The 19,631-nt window shown below is 50.7% G+C and overlaps 2 protein-coding genes across 13 annotated transcripts in view; both read right to left on the reverse strand.

Moving 5' to 3' along the window:
* Nucleotides 1–2,297, reverse strand: part of Qsox2 (quiescin sulfhydryl oxidase 2) — a 28,188-nt gene extending 25,891 nt beyond the window's left edge. Inside the window, exon 1 of the mRNA XM_034506913.2 lies at nucleotides 1,956–2,297. Within this exon, the coding sequence (XP_034362804.1) occupies nucleotides 1,956–2,265 (310 nt within the window). The 5' untranslated portion in view covers nucleotides 2,266–2,297. The remainder of the gene's footprint in view (nucleotides 1–1,955) is intronic.
* Nucleotides 2,298–7,097: 4,800 nt separating this feature from the next.
* Ccdc187 (coiled-coil domain containing 187) overlaps nucleotides 7,098–19,631 on the reverse strand; it is a 56,018-nt gene continuing 43,484 nt past the window's right edge. For 7 of the 12 annotated variants that reach the window (XM_076937619.1, XM_076937617.1, XM_076937620.1 and 4 more), the window contains 9 exons: nucleotides 19,480–19,626; nucleotides 18,427–18,557; nucleotides 17,086–17,228; nucleotides 15,681–15,769; nucleotides 15,391–15,460; nucleotides 13,449–13,582; nucleotides 12,991–13,166; nucleotides 12,491–12,567; nucleotides 7,098–11,977 (listed from right to left, as the gene is read on the reverse strand). In XM_076937619.1, the coding sequence (XP_076793734.1) occupies nucleotides 9,963–11,977; nucleotides 12,491–12,567; nucleotides 12,991–13,166; nucleotides 13,449–13,582; nucleotides 15,391–15,460; nucleotides 15,681–15,769; nucleotides 17,086–17,228; nucleotides 18,427–18,557; nucleotides 19,480–19,626 (2,982 nt within the window). In that variant the 3' untranslated portion in view covers nucleotides 7,098–9,962. The remainder of the gene's footprint in view (nucleotides 11,978–12,490; nucleotides 12,568–12,990; nucleotides 13,167–13,448; nucleotides 13,583–15,390; nucleotides 15,461–15,680; nucleotides 15,770–17,085; nucleotides 17,229–18,426; nucleotides 18,558–19,479; nucleotides 19,627–19,631) is intronic. The other 5 variants (XM_076937613.1, XM_076937615.1, XM_076937611.1 and 2 more) reach the window with 4 other exon arrangements.

A 19,631-nucleotide genomic window follows, 5' to 3' on the forward strand; every position in this document is an offset into this window, starting at 1 on the left:
CCTGAACCTAAGACACAGGCTGGGGACACACTCCTTTCCCGTACCCCCCAAGACCTTCCAGCTGCTCATTCAATTAGAAAAGACTGAGGGGCAGGAAGACAGGCACAAGCCACCTTCTAGCTAATCCCCACCCATGGCAACACAGCCAGTCCAACTGGGGTGGGGGCTAGGAGAAACCACTAGCTGCTATTTCATGGAGGCAGAAAGAATCTCCTGGGGAGAACCCAGTACAAGGCCTGCATGTCCAACTCACAGGTGACTGAGGACCCCTAAGTGCCCTCTCTCCTATTAGATCGCCCAGGCAGGGAGCCATCAGGAAGCACAGCCAAGTGGAGGCAGGCAGAGGGTCTAGTGCTTTCCATATTCTGCACAGCAGGTACCGAGCGAGGTCAGTATTCCAGGAGGACCAAAGTGAGAGTCAAAAGCTTCCTAAGGAAGTTGTCTTCACAGTTCCACACAGCAGCCTAGGTTAGAACTGGTAACACTAGGGTTAGCATCTACCAACTCCCCGGGTGACTTGGGGTGACTTGCTTCGGGAGCCTTTGACATCCCTGACTCAGGCATCCTGCTTCCCTCCTCAGGCCCTCACCTGCTTCTGCCAATCAGCTTTCACTTTCACAATACCCTGCCCCATCTTCTTGGCAGCACCCCACTCTTTAAAGACAACTGCAGTTCATTAAGTCACAGCTTTAGCTGTGAATTTTTACTGTGGCACCTTTGGAACTGTCCTTCCTTTCAGGGACAACTGCAGCACTCTGCTTTATACAAGTTAGTTATCAGATTGAAAGCCAGAACTGATATAAGCAAAAAAGCTGCCAACAAGTCTTGCCAGGGTCACCTGCAGGTCCACTAACAAGCATCAAGAAATGGAAAATCCTCTCCTCTACTGAGTGGCAATAAATAAATAAATAAATAACTCTTTCAGGGGACAGAGTTTCATTCCCAGCACTTACACCCTACAGCTCCCCACCACCTGCAGTTCCAGCTTCAGGAACTTCAACACCTCTAGCCTCCAAGGGAAACTACACTCACTTGCACACACACACACGCCCACATAATTCAAAACAAAATAAGTACTAGGAAGAAAGAAAAAGAAAACTTAAGACCCAAGAGAAAAAGTTCATTAGATTCTACATAAAGGCCAAAGCAGAGGTCAGTGGATTTAAGGTCAGCCTGTACAACATGAAACTCTGTTTCAAAAAAATAAAATAGTCAAAGTGCCCCAACAATGAGGAAAGAGAAGGTAAACATTTTAAAATAGTCATTTGCAATTGTGTACTTGGAAAAAGGGCTTCTTTGCAAATCTGTTTAAGAAGAACACAGCAGTGTTCAGCACCAGACCTAAAACCAAAGGTGCAGGAAGAAGAGTAACAATTTGTTGTCTTGCCCTGTGAGATCTATAATTAGAGGTTAGTTCAACAGTTGTAAGCCAGTGAAGCCAAACCTAAGCCAGTGGTGGGAAGGCTACTGCACAGCCACTTAAATCCATTTATGGTAGCCGCTCGAAGGGGTCTGAAGTCTGCAAAGGTGAGTAACTTAGCACTAAACAATAACTAAACACGTGTGGATTTCTTAAAAGCTACAATTAGTGAACCAGAAGCCCAGCAAGAAGACGCTTTGCAATCTTTCTGCTTCTGCAGAGCAGTCCCCAGAGTGGGTTTTTAAGTTTCACAGCCCAATGCCCACCATATGGCCAGCTACCTAGCAAACCAGGTTGGGTGGTTGACAGGAATGGGGATCTTCCAGAGTGGAGAGGGTAGGCTCTGAAATGCAATTGCTGGGTATGGGGAAAGTCACGCTGATCAGAGGTGGTGGCTAGGATATGTGGTTGGGGACAAGATGAAGCCTGTGTTCCGAGCTGTCGACCTCAGGAAAGCCATCTGCCCCATCTGTGGGGCTTCGACCCACGCAGCTGTTGCGTCGGAGGAACGTCCACCGGAGCGTGGGGCCCTCACCTCGCACGTCCGCCGCCAGCGCTCGCCAAGTGGGTGCGTAGCCGATGCAGTGGCCGCACCACGACGAGTGGAACTGCACCAGCCACGCGGCTGAGCTGTTGCCCGTGGCCGACCGCACGCTGCCGCTGTCCAGCAACCACACGACGTCCTCGCCCACGCGGTAGAGCCGCGCCCCGCCGCCCTCCCGGGGCCCCACTGCTGCCACCACCGCCAGCAGCAAGAGCAGCCGCGGCAGCCGCGCGGCTCGAAGAGACGGTGGCCGCCGCGAATCAGCTCCGGGACCGCGCGCCACAGCCCGGGCGGCAGCCATGTTGGGAGTGCCGCCGGCGCGTTGACCTTTCACCCTGGCCATCACGTGCTTGCGCGCGCCAGTCCCGCCCTGAGCACTAGCTCCGCCCCCGAATCCGCTAGTCTTCCCAGGCTCTACCCTTCGCTCTTCTCGCCCCGCCCCCGTAATCTGGCCCCGCCCCGAGCACTGGTCATTCCAGGTCCCGCCCCGCTCGCTTTTTTGCTCCGCCCCCGTGTACTGTTCCCGCCCCAGGATGCAGGCCCCGCCTCATTCCTTAGGCCTGCTCCGCCCCTGTACTTCTGGCCCCGCCCCTGCTCTCGGGTCATGGTTGGCCCTATTCCAATCTTAGTTCGTACCCGACCGCAAGCAATTTTCACCTAGCGAAAGGCCTGGGCCTAGGTAGCCAAATTTAGGAAGGGGAAATAGCCCATACCACGTTGAATGTTGAGTAAACACCAGGCCAAGATTTTCAGTCTGAAATGCAGATTTAATAAGACATAAATAGGTTGAAAAACCATTTGCTATATGCCTATAATTCATATATAACATGCATCCTAGAGTTTACATGCAACCTATGATTTTACCTGTCAACTTCAAACGTCCACGATGATCCATTGACCTTTTTATAACCCACAAGATACAGTAGAACCACCTGGTAAAGTTGGCTGGCTTCCTGCTAAGACTGTAGACAGGAAAGGTAGACCTGATTCTTCTTTTTTAGACAGGGTTCTAAGACTGGCATGGAGTTCACTGTGTGGCTGAGTCTGTCCTCCTGCCTCCCTGCACTGGGATTACAGATGTGCACCACCACATCTGGCTTCTCCAATCAGTCTACTTTCCTATGCTAATGTTCTGCTCTTCACCAAACACTAGAGAGAACGTATAATCTCTACTTTTTCTGTCTATCCATCTATCTTTACACGCTACAGTTTTTCCTCCCTTCACTTTCTGTCAGCTGGTCTCTTGTTCTTCCTCTTGATCAATGGTTGACTTTATTTAATCCTGTTTACAATAAACAGAAAGCTCCTGGATTAAAGGTGTGTGTTAAGGGCTGAGCCACACCACAACTAGAAACAGGTTTTTTTTTCCCCTCCAGCAAATAACACAATCTTGGGGTTCACAGTGTGATCAAAAATCCTGCAACAGGGAGACATGGTTGGGAGACAAATACAGAGAAGCTGTTTGGGTTTTGATGGTCACCAGAGGGTGAATAAGCAAGACCAAGGAGCAGAGGGACTGACAGGGAAGCTGCCTTGGGGTTGGGGGGTGGGGAGTGGTGAGGCAGTTATAAGGGCAGGACTGGCTGCTTGAGCCTGGATTGGTATGTGGGAAGGATCTGAACAGCCAGCCTGGGACAGAGAGCCTGAGCTTCAGGTTCCAGCTACACAGAAGGCAACTACACTGAGGCAGGATGGGATAGGGAAGCTTCTGGGGATATGAGAGAGTCTGGAGAGTGGCTGAAACCTGTCTCCAGCTGATAGTCAAGAATTCCAGTGCCACTAACTAACATTTGCTGACACAGAGACCACATTTTGAAATAAGGATGTTAAAGTAACAACAAGCCATGCTTGAGTCTTTTCAATCTAAACCTGCAGGTTTCTAGGAATTTCACAAGGAACTCATTTAGAGGAAAAGAAGTTCCTTCAGCTCCTGTGGCCCAAGGTTTAATTTCCCAGATTGTAATTCCATCCAAGATGGCTTCTTAGTTATTGGAAAGAGAAAAAGAGAAAGAGGAAGAGAGAGTCCCTTAGATACCTGTTGAGGAAGAAAGTATGACAGCCTCTGAAACTATACACAGCTATTGCAAAGCCACTTAGATAGATGACTCTCCTTTGAGAAGCCAGCATCCAGGATTGGGTGTGCCCTATTTTTTCTCTGAGCATCTATTAACCACTATGCTGAAGTTTGTGTTGTTTTCTTCCTAATGAACTCCGACTCCCCTACCATCTGACCCATCCTGAAATTCTTATCTGTGGCAAAGTCAAGGATCTGACGTTACCTGGGTGGAGATCCCTGAAGGTTGAGGAGACTCCTCAGGTTGCTGGGGACTATATAGGTTGTGTCTACTGCTGTAACTGTGTCTCACCGATGACAAGTCCACTGTAATCCCAACCCACGCAGCCAGTCCTGGGGCAGGGCTCAGACAGCAGGCAGGATGAGAATACAGTTTCCAGGGAGTTTATGGCTCTCAACCATTTGTAAAAACCCAAGTGGCCTTTGTGTATATTTTATGAGAGTGGCTGTCATGGTGGAGCAAGAGGGCATGGGACCCCAGGGACTTGGGAAATTCATGTGACAATTTGGCATGTGGAAAACTGAAAATCTAAAGAGACTAGTTTGCAAAGCACTGACAGAGACAGATCACAGGAAAATCAAAAGTGTGCTTTAACTGAGAAATAACTGTTTTCTATCAAAAATAATAACTTCTCCCGAGGCTTATGTCAAGATTTATTGGTCCAAGTAGTTATGAGGGATCAGAACCAGGGCGGGTACAGCCTGAGACCTTGGAGGGAGGGACCTTGGACTGAAGCCTCAATAGGGTCAATTTGTTTGAATGCCAAAGCACTCTGCTCAAACACATCCTGGGCAGATAAAATGTGTCTGGCACTATCTGCAAATATGCCTTCTCTCCACCCACAAGAGCAATTTTATGACTTGGCTCCTGCAGCTACAGCCTATCTTCAGACAGCCTGGCCTGATTCTCATCAGTTTCCCATTGCCAGCTTCCCTTCAAGGACACTGTGCCAAGGCTAAATCGTGCTGCACCTGCTCTGTGGCCAGGGAAGGCGGGTCTGGGGACATCCTGGCTCTGTGTGAGTAGCCTTACTGTGCACAGATTTCAGTACCAACCTCCCTGAAATAGACTGTGCCGGGCAAGGGAGGCGTGCTGTGGAACTTGAAGCAACTTTGAAAGGTTTTCATGGGGGATATTTACTGTCATGCCAAACATGTGTGTATAAAATGCATAATTTCTCTCATTCAGCCTCACAAATCCAATGAGGTTATAAATGAATAGACAAGAAAAAAAAAGTAAAAAAAAAAAAAAAATTACGACTATTTCATTCCAGAACCAGAGGGCAGAAAATAAGAAAGCTGAGGGTCAGAAATGTGTCTTGAAATTATGAACACAGAAGACTTAATTTTCCATGACTGGGCCAAATCTCTTCTGTGCTCTGGGTGGACTGGGAAACTTGGTGCAGGATCTTAGCTGGCAGATCCCTGGAGCCATGTATTGGCTGGGCCTATCGGATAAAAATTGGCTTACTGAGCAGTCCAGTAGAGCTAAGAGGCTGGGATGCCCCTGAGGCAAGTTAACTGTAGGTCTGCAAGGAGCTGTTGGGAAAGTGACCTACTTCATAGCAGGAGGCAAAAAGGAATTGTAAGTGGCCTGGGAACCAGCACCAAAGCAAGCAACAGGGGCAGGACAAACCTGGTGACCTGGCTCAAAGAGGTTTTTCCATTCCTCCTGTTGTTAAATTTGGGCCATAAACTAGCCAGAGGAGATCCATACTTCTGTGTATCTGGGCATTGGTGGAAGAAGCCAAGACCTGGAAGGATGGGTCCTGGCCTCACATGTCTCCAAGGCTAGCAGGATGCTCATGTATCAGGAATCCACACCCATAGGGTCCCTCTTATCCAAAAAGTAACTAGTTGCACAATTTTTTGAATATACTAAAAAGTACTAATATGTACATGGTTTTTTTTTTTTTTTTTTTTTTTTTTGAGTCAGGGTTTCTCTGTGTAGCTCTTGCTGTCCTGGAACTAGCTCTATAGACCAGGCTGGCCTTGAACTCACATAGATCCGCCCACCTCTGCCTCCCCAGTGCTGAGATTAAAGACATGTACCACCATGCCCAGCTAATACATACTTAAAAAAAACTTTATGGTATGTGAATTATGTCCATAAAACTTGACCTGAAGAGGCTGGAGAGATGGCTCAGCAGTTGAGAGCACTTGCTGCTCTAACAGAGGACCAGGGTTTGATTCCCAGCACCCACGGGGTGGCTCACAGAATCTTAGTGAAAGCCTGTCCCTCCTGGTCTTAGTTTTTCTCTCGAGGTGCTGATAAAAACTAAAAGGGTGTTGAGATGGCTCAGTGGGGAAAGGGGCTTGCTGCCAAGACTGGTGACCTGAGATTGATCCACAAGACGCTTATGACAAAAGGAGGCCCTGTCCACATCGGTGAGAAGAGAGATAGCCAAGCACCTGCAGCAGGCGTCACTACGATGGGTAATGTGTGGTGGAGAGATGGAAAAGACGCAAAGCTGAGGAGTTCATTCACTGTGGAGAAAAGTAGAACTGGAGGCTTGACAGTGGGGAGAACAGGCAGACATGAGGCCATGGTGACATCCTGGCCTGGGCTGCTGCCAAGGGGCCATGTCTGGGTCCTGCGCAGAACATGTGGCTATCTGAGGGCTGTGCTGTGACATGCTCATCTGAGTAGCCTGTGCTGCCATTTGAAGCCATGGGGACATTCGGGCCCACGCTGCTGCCAGCTGCGGCATCGGGTGAGCAAGGCAGGGCAGTGCTAGAGAGGTCACTCTGGTGGTATTGGCACAGGAGAGCTGGTAGGCTGACCAACCCAGCTTCCTCCCAGGTCCAGATCCAGGGATCAAAGTTGGCCAGCCCCAACATCTACCCCATCTGTGAACTGCTGGAGGGCATGAAGGGGCTGGTCTTACAGATCCAAAGCTGCAGGGCCTCTGTGACACAGGGTAACAACAGGATATCTGAGGGGAGTCCCGGTGAGGATCCAGTATCGATAGATTAGTGGGAGCCAGAGGCTTCAAACAGTACTGGGAGGGGGAATCTTGGTATACACAGAAGTATAAAAAATATCATTTTTCCAAAGATAGTTTCTTCAAATTTTAGGTTATTTATTTAAGTGTTTTTTAATTTTAAAAAACTGATATATAAGGCAAACGTGTATATATTTCCAGGCTATAGTGAAGTTTTCAACTGCTTTTATGTGAGTAATTTCTCACAGCCACCAAACTAAACAGCATCTCCTATGACCCAGCCTTTTCATGGCGCATAAACCAATGTCACTGGCACAGATTGATTATTCATAAGCATAATTTTGGTTTGTTTTCCAGACAAGGGTTTCCCTGTGTAGCTCTAGCTGTCATGGAACACACACACACACACACACACACACACACACACACACACACACTGTAGACCAAGCTGGCCTTGAACTTACAGAGATCTACCTGCCTCTGCCTCCTGAGCACTAGGATTAAAAGTGTGCATAGTTTTTATGGGTTAGAATAAGACAAGAGCAAAGCTGAGAGGTGAAGGGAAAAGGGCGAGAGAGCAGGTGGAGGACAAGTACAGGCATGCATGCCAAACAGTGTCTTCACGAGACCCAGGAAGGTGAATAGTGAGCATACATCAACAAACAGGGGTCTGTGAAGAAGTGAAGAGTGGGCAGCAGATGAGTAGGTACACATGCCCATGTATATATATATGCACACATTACACATGTGCACATACGTGCTGATTTAAGACACAGAAAGCAAACTCTGGGAGTTCCAAACATGTATGTGAGTCTCATGCCATGACATACTGCTCAAGCCTGATTCAAAAATCAGATTTTGAAATCTGCTGCCTCTGAAAAGACTGCCTTCTGGGTTTGTGTAAAAAGCCCCTCCCTTTGGAGAGCAAGGCGGCTCGTGTTTATAATCCCAGTACTTGTGAGGCTGGGGCAGAAAGAGTTCAAAGCTAACCTGGGTTATAGAGGAAAACCCAGTCAGATATAAACATACATACACAGTGCCACTTCCCTGGGGACAGGGAAAGAACACTGTACAAGAAAGATGCATAAGGACACTCCTGCCAGCACAAGGCATCCAGTCAGAGTCTAGCACAAGATCCTAGAATCCCCCAAGACAGCCCATCCATTTGATTGCTCTGGGTCCCACAGAGCCTATGTGGAGCTAAGACAGTAGATAAGTTTTTACCACTGTCTGAGCCTGTGCACCAGCACCCAGCAGCTACAGCCAGGACCGCACTGTGGCTACTGGGCTGCCAGCAGTGTGTGGCAGACAGCCTGTGCTCCCTCAGGATCATACCAGAATCTGCTAAGAGAGGTAAAGGTGGCGCCTTTAGCAGAAGTCACTGCTTTTAGTGGCCTGTCCTTGCCCTTATACATGCCCCCAAATTGTTCTGTTCTTCTGGAGGAGTATGGGATCCCATCCCAGGACTGCTCTACTCCCTGTACAGATCCTGTACCCCAGTCCCCCGGTGAGCCCACCCCTGAGCTGGATGAGGGCCTGGGCATGGCAAGCCAGTCCCATTCCCACCATTAAGCAGGAAATCCTAAGTGGTTGAATCAACAAGTCTCTGATGTCTGTCCTGAGGGAAGAAGGTGTTTTTGTAAGAATGGTCATGCTTCCTTTTAAGAACCACCTGTGTCACCTGCCCACACTTTCAATAACCACCCTGGTCATTCTGTCCCAGAAGGCCCCCAGGGAATAAGAATAAAGGAGGCAGTCTGGGTCTTGGTGTAGTCAGCCAGGCCTACAAGAGACAAGACTTTTTTGAGGCCCCAGTCATGGCATCCCTGAGAAAATCAGTGTCCCAGCAAATACTATGAAAGTAAAAGTAAAATAAAATAATAAATCACAGGACAAGGAGAGACCTTCAGCCCCAGGAACAAGATGTAAGCCTTGCTTGTCAAGAGTGACTAGTTATCTGCTCTCTATCTCCACAGGATGGACAAACGTCCCTCAGTCACAAGCAATCCATTGGTAACAGTAGACATATCAAGCTCCAGATGGGACTGAAGTCGTGTTTCAGTTGGTAAAGCACTTGCCTTGAAAGTATGGAACCAACATTCAATCCCCAGAACCTATAGTTTTGTTTTGTTTTGTTTTGTTTTTAAAAAAACATCAATAACAACAAAAACTAAACCAAACCAACCAACCAAGAAAAAAGACCAAAAAACAAACAACCAAAACAAAAACAAAAAGTTGGAGACATACAGTTCAGCAGGTAAAAGCACTTGTCATGCTTGACCCCTAGAACCATTGCAGAAGAACCAATTCCCAAAAGCTGTCCTCTAACTTCCACACAGGGACCATGGCACACACACACACACGCACACGCACACGCACACGCACACACATGCATACACACACACACATGTCTACGCATACACACACACACACAAACAGGTAAGTGAACACTGGGCATTTGCAGGTTGAGCCAGCCTAGGACAGGTCCTCTCGGCAGCCTAATCACCTTTCTCCAAGTTTCTACGTTTCCCTCTTGGCCTCACTGACTCCCACACTACCTCATACTAGCTGGAGCCTCTGACCTCCTGGGTTTTCCTTGGACAGCCACTGGACAACATCCTACATAGCCTTTGAAGCATGCCTCCATCACTGAGGTTTGGGCCCTTTAAGAGCCTGATAGAAGTTGTAGAAAAATCAGGGAATTACTCTGCTAGGGAAATTCAGACACAGCCAGCCCATGATTGGCATGGTGAGAACCCATGACTAGTGACTGTTTCAGATGACCATTCTGCCCGCCAGCTGAGCTGTGACAATCCACAATGGGAAGCCCAGGTCCCTCAAATCAGACAGAAGACAGACAGGTAGGCAGGCAGGCAGAGACAGACAGACAGACAGACAGACAGACAGACAGACAGAGACACAGACACACACGCACAGTGCCATGTCAGATGAGTTTCTGTCATCTTTCAGAGCACACACCTAGGGATTGTCTTCAGGGATCAGCCCTGCCAATGCAGCAAGTGAGTCACACAAGATCCTCCTGCTGAGCTGAGTGGATACCACATCCACTGGCCCAGCATCCCCTGTCCCTAGAAGACCAGCACAGGCACCCTCAGAGACAGGGTAGAGAGCCCAGTCTCTCCTAGGGAGCTGCTTTATGTCCAACAAATCCTGGAGCTTGGGCTGGCCCTCTGTCCAGCAGCTCTGGCCTGCCTTCTCCTCACTAGTGTGCTTGAGGGACTCAGCCTGGCCACTGGGCACCAAGGAGCCTGGACCTGAGGGTGGTCCTTCAGAAGGTGCAGACCAGGAGGGTGAAGATGTGGCTGCCCTTCTGTCTAAGATGGATTCTATCCCTTGCTGTTGCTCTGCACTCTCAAAACACTGTACCCCTTCCCAGGGTCCACCTTGACTGTCTGAGGCCTCAAGGTCTTCTCTGGCTACACAAGCCACTGGGGATGAACTCAGGAGCTGAGTTGGCAGTCTTGGGGACCTCCCAGGGGCACTGACTACCCAATTACTCAAGGGAGATGTTGAATTTGAGTCATCCAGGCCTCCAGCTTGCCCAGGTGCTCCCAGGCAGTGCCCTGACTTCTGAGGTCCTAGGGAAAGGGCTTTCTCCAGAGCCTCTTCAGATGAGGAGGACATGCCCTCAGCAGTAATGGATGTGTCCTCTCCTAGGGTGTCCAGTGAGTCACCTGAAAACATGACCTCCTCAGGTGGGGTAGGGAAGTCTGAGCTGGGGTTGGGCTCACTGATATCACTCTTTGCTTGGGGAGGAGGAGGGGGCGGAAGGAGATGGGTTACCCTGTGGATGGAGGATGTAAGGTCCCTACTGCCATACGATAGCTCCTCATCCACAGGAGACAATATTTCAGTCAAGAAGCCACCTACACATGAGTGACTGGCTACCTCTGTGACCTGGGGAGTTCCACTCTCAGAAGGAGCCTGCAGGGTAGTAGCGGCCTTAGGATCAGGTGAAGCCTGTGGGGACTTCCTCTGCATAGATGGGCTTGTATCAGCATCCTGGGGTTCCTCCTGGCAGCCAGCTGAGGCCTCAGTAGGCATGTTTACTTTACTGAGACCTGTCCCTTCTGAAAAGGACATGTCCAAAAGAACAGACAGTGACAGAGTCACATCACTGGTAGATGGACTCTGGGGTGGGAACACTGTGAAGGTGGCCACAGGGGACATTTGCTTGGCTTTCCCTGTATTCAGTGTATCACTCAGACTCTTATGGATTCTGGAAGCTTCTTGTTCTCCCCCAGGGCCTAGGGAGGTAGGACTGGTATTGGGCCCTCCATTGCCTTCCAGGTCTAATGAACCATTTGCAAGCAAAGAGTTCCCTGAGTCAGGCTCAACACAAGCACTGGGCTTTACAAGATTCTCACTGTTCTCTTCCCAGATTTGGCTGGAAGACTCTGACAGCTCTGACCCCAACCTTGGAGAAGGAGCACGTGGGAATGGCAGTGGCCAGGCGGACTGACAGGAGCTGAAGTCTGGCTCTAAGCCTGCCGCCACAGCTACCTCCTCAGAGAAGCCACTGAGGAGTCTGGCCCCGCCACCTTCCAGTCTCTGCAGGGTCACTTGTCCTACATTCCCGGGAACCCCTTCCTGCTGAGGAAGGCCCCAGTGGAGGCCCCAGAACAAAGGACGGCCTGGTTCCTCCCAGGAATCATGAGCAGAAAGCTCCCTAGACCACCTAGAATCTGCATGTAGCAGGGTATCCTCAGCTTCTAAGGAGGACAGGGATGTGGAACTGTTAGAAAGCTGCACTAGGGTGGCTGTGGCCTTCTGAAACTCCTGGAGAGATGAACAGGAAAGACTGCTTGCTGAGCCCACTGAGTGGGTGAGGGATAAGGCAGGGCCTTCAGCAGACCCTGAGCTGTTACTAGAAGCAGTTTCAGAACACAGGTCCAAGATGGCAGCAGACTGGCATGGAGGGCTGTCTAGGTGGCAGGCAGGCTGTGCTTCAGCCTCACAGGCCACAGGAACTGCTGAGATGGATTGAATTAGGGAGTGGCTCACAGTTACCACACCCTACAAGGTAGACTATCCCAGAAACAGCTTACACTTCTGTAGAGAGCAAGGGCAGTCCCAAAAAAGGACGTTGCAACCGAAGACATTAAAAGGGCAATGGTATCAGTGTGCCTAGTCCTTTGACAATCCCCAGTTAACTGTTCCAGTTCCTTCCCTACTGACCACGCGTCATTGTCCCCTGAGGGTCTGGACTCAGCCTACAACACCTCAGCTGCTGTTAGATCTGGTGGGTGGCACTACTTGACTTGCTTTCAAGTTTTAGACTCAGCCTGCAGCCCTGAGGGAAGGAAGGGGTCACTACGGTTCCCCCATCCCACCCCAGGCAGTGTACAGGATAGGGCAATATGCCTTCAGAAAAGCCTCACTTTGATCCAAGAACTAATTTTGGATAGTGTCTCAGTGAATACTTGTTGGTCTTTGAGCTAGCCCTGGAGTGCGGATGGGGTCCTATAAAGGGATGGGAGCCTCACCCGGAGAAACAGCCTTTTGTTCAGCTTCCAGATGGGCCGAGCAGATGTCTGGGTTCTCCTGATGACAGTCGTCTCCCCTGCAAGTATATGGTGAAGTCGGAACTGCTGGGGAAGGAGTCTTGCCTTCCAGCTGCCCTTGCCACAGGACCCCATGCCACACTCTTAGAACAGCCCTGCCGGTCACCCACCATTGGAAGTGACCATTGCCATACAGGGTTACCTGGGACTCTGCCTTTGGTGGGGGGTGAGGTGAATGACAGATGACATCTGACCACAGGTCACCTTGATTAGGTGACACTTCTAGACACCTGCAACCCTCAGCTGCACCTTGGCTCTTCATCAAATATCAACAGTTTTGATACTGAGAGGGAGTCAGACCCAGTATGTAGTGTACAGCTGGACCCAGAAAGGGTAGGGCTAGTGGCTAGGCATGGAAAGTTCCAGATGCTGACTGAGACTGTTTTCATGCTTCAGTGCCTTACCCTACCCATGTCCCACACCTTTGCTCCTCTGACTGCCAGTGTGCCTCTTCCTGGGGTTCTTCCTCAGAGCTTCTGGAAACATCCAGGCCTTGGCTTGTTCTGTTTTCAGCCATCTGCAGGAAATCCATAGAAAGAGGTCTGTCGGGGCCTCCCACACTTCCTCTGCTGGGGATCAAAGATTGTGCTTTCGGAAACTGTTGGTAAGGAATAAAGATCACTCATCGAAGAGGGCCCCAAAGATCCCAACCACCCAACACCCCCTTTCACCCTGGGAAGACTTGATTTCTGCCCAAGTGTTGAGTGAGACCCATAGAACCTGTAACTTGAAGAACTGGATGAACTGTATGGGATGTTCTCTGAGCCCTCAACCCACAAGAGCCCTATGTGATGTACAAGGTGGCCTCAGAGGCCACACAGCAGGCCAATGCTCACAAGCATTTAACCTGCACACAGCACATGGCCACACCATGACTCACTCTGGCCTCCTGGGGACAAGGACCATCTCCACTTAGGGACTGCCCACACTGTTCATGCAAACTCCAAGCATGGCTGTCTGTAGCGGCCAAGGGCCTCTCCACTGCCCAGGTTGCACTGGAGGTCTGGAGGTCTCCTGTGGGACAAACAGCCTGTGAATGCTGTCAGGTGTAGATGCAGGAGGGGACGCAAGTGGCTCCCAGGAGATGGTGGGGGAGTTTGAAAATTCAAAATGGATGCAAGACTGTGGCACTTGGTTAGTGTGAGGACCCAAAAGATGTGATTATGTGCTTCCCAAATTATCCTCTGGTACTTAGTGATATGAAGTCCCAGGGAAAAAGAACATAAGGAAAAATCATTTAAAACGTATAGCCCTATTGTCAGGTGTGGTGGAGCACACCTTTGACACCAGGCCAACCTAGTTAACATCCTGAGGCTCTGTCTCAGAAGCCCTTTTTTCCTCCTTTGGGGAACCCCCCACAGGTTGCTGCGGAACCTTGTCAGAGCTGTTCCTTGGCCTATCTCAGAGCTGTGTTGAGGTTCTCTAGCACAGTGAGGGGCATGGATACTCAGGCAAGGGTAGGTCCTGAGCATGGCAGGATCTTCCAAGGCAAGCTAAAAGATTAGCCAAGTGGGCACAAAGCAGGACACAGCAGAGCCTCCCCAGGTTATACCTCCATATTCCTAGATCTAGTCCAGCCTGGACCCTGGTAGACTGTTTGGAACCTGGACCCAAGGCTACTGGTCTATGGACCAAAGCTTCATCCTGGGATGAAGGCTAAGGTGGTGGGGTCATCGCAGGAAGGACTCTGAAGTTCTCTAACGGCCATACTGGAGTGTTGCCAAGAACCTTGTAGGTACTATCTTCTGACTGGGGAGCAGCTAGCATTGGGTCAGCCTGGAGCATCCCGGACCATGGCTAACAGTATCCACCGTCATGGTCCAGGTACTTTAGTTCTTGGGCCCCAATCTCTTCATCTTCAGGGTGGTTAATAAGTATGCTCACCTCAAGAGACAGGAAAGGTCCCTGAGTGTGGTGGCTGCATATGACAGCTAGTGCACACATGGTCATAGGGCAGCAGAGAGCAACATGAATAGTGAGGGGTATCAGGAGGAACAAATAAATGTCCATAGAACCCTGAACAATGGTCAAGAGAGGTGTGACTGTAGCAGAAGGGGAGGTCGTGGAAATCGGCTCTGCATGGCCCAGGTCACCATCACCTTTGGACTCCTAGGGAATCCCATCTGTCCTAACTCTTGGATAATCCTCGTGCACTGGGAAGGTCTAGTTTTTCCTATCCTGACTGACTTGAAACTCTCTCTCTTGGGCCCCTAATGCAAAGATTACCTTGGTCTAGCACAGTCTGACAAGATTTAACGTCTTTCCTGCTTCTGATGGTAGATGCTCAGTAGAGGGTAGAGTGGTAGAGCTTCTGAACCCAGGGCTGGAATGCAGGGGTGGGGAGCTCAGAGGTGGCCTCCATTGAGAGAGCCAGCCAGGCCATGGGCACCCCCAAGAGAGAGAAGTGGACTCTCCCACTTCCTGCAGAGCAGGAGTTCTGCCCTCAGGGAAGCCCCAGGCCAAGTACAATGTTCAGAAAGTGAAGAATTTGACAGGTATAAAACAGGTCAGCTAATGAAGAAGCTTCTATTGGTGCTGATTTCTAAGCTCTTGGAAATGTCTAAACAAAACCAAGCTGCAGCTGAAATGATCAGACCAAGAATCGTCTTTAATGTCCCCGTAGGAGCAATCAAATCATCTCCAATGGGCAATGGAGTCGGCCAGTCTTCTAGCCATGAAGGGGTCAGCGGTCATGGTGGGGGGGCCTCCCTGTCCTTGCTTGACCGCTGGACACCAGCCTTGGACAGGGTCCACTGGATGTGGGGGACGCTCCTGGTAAGATCCATATAGGGTGGTCCACACCCCTTCTTTAGAGGTCTTACCTAGAGGAAGCAGTTTCTTGGCCTCCTGTGGCTTTGGCTGAGAGGCTGAGCTGCCATCTTTCTTTGTGGCCTGCATCAACAAGATAGAAGGAAAGATATACCAAAGGGTACAGGAGCTACCTGGGGAGAGAATTCTAGAACTAGGGTGAGCAGAGCCCACCACCACCACAGGGGCTAGCATGTGGGCACCCAAGAGTCCTGACCAAGATCAAGCTGCAGACTGGCAGAAAGGCAGGGGGTGGTCCCCAAACACGCAGGGCTGGGAGAGGAAATTCCTAACGGTTACACACAAGAGCAGTTGGGTTTTTTTGATGTCCAGGGTCCAGAGAGCTCAAGTGCAGCAGACCAGGGAAGAAGACACAAGGCTGTTTTCCAGGCTCTGAAAGACATAATTGCTTAGGGTCACTCACACTGACCAGCCTGTGCAGAAGCCCAGACTCAAAGACAGAACGCAGTTTGCTGCTTTGAAGCAGTTTTTCCTCTCTGTAAGTACTAGAGCTCCACGGCTGCTCCTAACACCCCCCACACCTGCTTCATCCTCCATATTATCCATATTGCTGACTGGTTCTCCACCCTATGCCCCAAACTCTTCAGCATCCTGGACCACAGATGTCCTAGGGGGACCAGCTCCGCCCTCGGTCTCCCAGACTGTGTGCCTGGGTACCCTGGAGTCCAAGCTATTGTGCAGTTCAAATCATAATCTGCAAAACTTGGGAATGAGATTTTATTTGTAAGAGAGCCTTCTCAGATATAATTAAGAATCTCTGGACAAGTTCTTAGAGTTGGGCCAGTCCAAACTTTAAAAGAGACAGAAGAAGAGCAGAAGTGGACACAGAAGAAGAGAGGCAGGCACTGGGAGGCAGAGACTGGAGATAGCCCTAGGTTCTAGGGACATCTGGAGCCAAAGGGCCTAGAAGGGCCTTGCCCTGCAGCCTTTGGAAGGAATGTAAATTTCTTACTTCTGGCATGTGAACGTGTGTATTTCTTTGCAGCACTCTGTTGTGGCAGGCGCCAGAAATGAATATGACATTGATCACAGGGAAAAACTGAGGTCAAGGAGGGGAGGAATATGGTGGGGGCCGAATGGGGTACAGGCTGAGCAGTCACACCAGCTGCTCATGGGCTGATGGGCACAGGAAGTACAGGAGGGATACTTCCTGGCGGGACAGTGAGCAAACCTACCAGGCAACGGTGAGATGGGGACAGCCATCATGGTAGACTGCTCTCCATTAAAGTTCCTACCTAGGACTTCTGCCTTGAACCAGGAAAGCGGACTCCCTTCATCCCAGGGAAGGACACGCTCAGTCCTAATCCTTGCAGCAGGACATGGTTAGGCCTTGCTGCTCTGACAGGTTTGTGTTCTGACCTGCCTGTGGACAGCCTCAGGCCTGCACTGGGTGGCAGGCCAGATTAGCTCTGAGCAGCTCCACCTGCCAGGAGTCCTCTGCAGCAGGGGAGCCTGTCTGGGCAGCTCCCAGGTATTGCGAGGGCAGGCCTCCTATGGACCAGCTCAGTGAACATTCTGATGCAATGTAGAGCACACAGGAAGGCCTGGGTAGCCCAGCGCACTGGCCTGGTGGCCTAGTATGTAGGACTCTCTCACCCCAAGTTTAATGCTGCCCCCATAGAAGCCTGAGGCCAACTGACTGAGGGATTGTCTGTTCTTGGCTAGTTACTGCCACTGCCCTGAACTACCTTGGCTATCATGTCCACTCTCCATGGATGGGTTTCTGGTCCCAGATGTGACATCTGTTTGCTTCAGCCTGAGAGGCTGCAGGTACTCATCTGCAACTGAAGTTGTCTGGGGAGATGTTACTTCCTTCTTCTCAGGGGAAAGGCTGCAGGGCAAGACACAGAATAGATGTTACTGTATACTCAGCTCTTATCCCCAGAACCGCCTTGAGCTACATTCAGGGGCAGCTGTGGCCAGTGGCCAAGCAGAAGACAGGGTCTTCTCGGTCCCTCTTCATTCAGCAGCTTCTTAAGCAAGGCTTGTGCCTCAGATGGAGTGGTCGCTATGGGGACAGGGGTGGAGGCCTAGGAGCTTCTGATCCTTCATGTTGTTGTCCAGGCCCACCATCATGTGAGTAGAGGCCAGCCTGCCTCTTAGTACCCTGGGAAACTCTCAAGGTTCAAAAGCAGGACCTCTGGTTGGAAACGGCTTCAGACTCCTAGGAGTTGCCCAAGCAGGAAGTGCTATAGGTCAGTTTATGGCCAGGAATAGGTATGCTATCTTGGCCTAGCCTACACCCTGCTGACAAGCACAGAGAGGAGGGCACAGAGGGGCTGTTCTTGCCAAGGCTGGTGAGAGGCACTAAAGAAAGTGTTAGAATATTCCATTTCTTGCAGGCCAGCCTGAGGCAGGTGCTTCATAGAGGTGGTTCTTTCAGTCTCCACTCCCACCATTAAGGTGGAGGGAGGGAGCCCAGGAACTAATGGCTAGGGCTTGGGTGGTAATGGCCTCTCCAGGGCTGGCAGTGGGTGCCTGAGGAAGAGGGGATGGACAGAATGAGAACTATCTCCAAGATCACCCCACCCTCACAATGCTGATTGGCAGGGTAGAACAGTGTTTCCAGCATGGAGAAGCCAGGAAAGTCCCTATGGGAAAAGTCCTGCTGCTCCTTCCTGTGGTCAAGGGACACTCTTTACACCCTTCCAAGCACAGGCAAGAACCTCACCGTCTTTTGCAGCAAATGGCCTTGGTGGCCAAGCCTCAGAAAGAGTTCAGCTGTTGCTGACCATAGAAAACCCTATGGCACTCCCAGTACCTCACACCCACAGGAGCACTCCAGGAAGCTCCTTGTGTCCACACCCCTGCCAACCACAGAGCCAGCATGTATGGCTGCTGTCTGTTCTTTCCTGAAACTCAGGGAAGCTCTGGTCCTCCCCTGCCCCTTCTCCTCTCCCCTACTCTTGGAACTCAGGACAGCTCTGTCCTCCCCTGCCCTTCCTGGGAGAAGCTGAGTATAATGGAATCCAAAGGCAGAAGACAAACGCCAGGGGCAGCTTCCCTCACTCCAACCCTGACCCACTCACTGCGCACTTTCCGAGCTCTCAGAGATTTCCTGGGGGTGGTGGCTTTGGGGGCTCCCAGACCTGTGCCCCTCCATTTTCTGACTTGCCTCGGAGACCTCCTCCCAGGCCGTCTTGACTCTGGGGCTGCAACTCTAGTAAAAACAGCACAGGGTAAGTTAAGCCTGGTGTGGCCCCTAGTCCCCTCTTTAGAAAAGCAGGAGGCAGGTTCACATGGCAGTAGCCAACTCAGGACAGCCTCGGCGCTGTGGACGGCGCGCTCCAATGGAAGTGGACACCAGCTGGAACAAGCTGCCCTGTCCTCATCAGGCCTATACCCCTACTGAACAGTGCAGACAAAAGACAGAGCTGGCATTCCTGCCCAAAGTTTCCCAGAGGCACGAAGAACTCTAGTCAGGCAGCCAGAGTCCCCTCTCCTGAAGACTGGCCTATGGCATGTGTTACAGAGAACAGTTTACCCAATTTTTATCCCTACCCTTAAGGTGAGACCACTTTCCTTTGCTTACAGAATTAGGGGGAGCACAGAGTGGCTGAGGTGAACTCTGCCCCCAACCATATACCCTTTCATATTCCCAGCTTTGTGAGAGTAGCAAGAGATTCTGGTCCACTGATACAGTGGCGTTTTGGGGTTTTGTTTTTGTTTGTTTTTTCAAGACAGGGTTTCTCTATGTAGCCTTGGCTTGTCCTGGAACTCAATCTATAGACAAGGTTAGCCTTGAACTCAGAGATCTGCCTCTCAGTGTCTTGTCTGAGTATCTGGCCTCTCCAGTGGGCCCCAGGCCTGCTAGGGGCACAGAGGCCCTCACTGCTACTCCCTCACTGCTGGCTCTTCTGAGTGACACCCTGGGCCTCCTCCAGCTAGACTCTCTCCCTCCCTCCCCTCTGTTAGGCTCTCCACCTCCCACAGGTCTTTCTTCCACCCTTGGGAGCCTGGCTCTTCCTCTTCAAGGGGCCCAGCAGGTCATCTTCTCCCTCTGCACAATCATGCAGACCCGTGTCACCAAGGATGGCAAACATGACATAGAGGATCCAGGAGAAGAGACTGGGAGTGCCCACCTTCAGCAGCAGGGCTCGAACCTGGAGCTCCTGCTGCAAGAGGGCCATAGACCTCTGCACGTTGAGGACAGACTGCTGATGTTGCAGGAGCTGCTTCCTACCACGGTGCAGGGACAAGTACACCTTCCTCAGGTGCTGGATTTCCTTCTGAA

Source organism: Arvicanthis niloticus, chromosome 6 (assembly GCF_011762505.2).
Source record: "Arvicanthis niloticus isolate mArvNil1 chromosome 6, mArvNil1.pat.X, whole genome shotgun sequence".
Classification (NCBI taxonomy): domain Eukaryota; kingdom Metazoa; phylum Chordata; class Mammalia; order Rodentia; family Muridae; genus Arvicanthis; species Arvicanthis niloticus.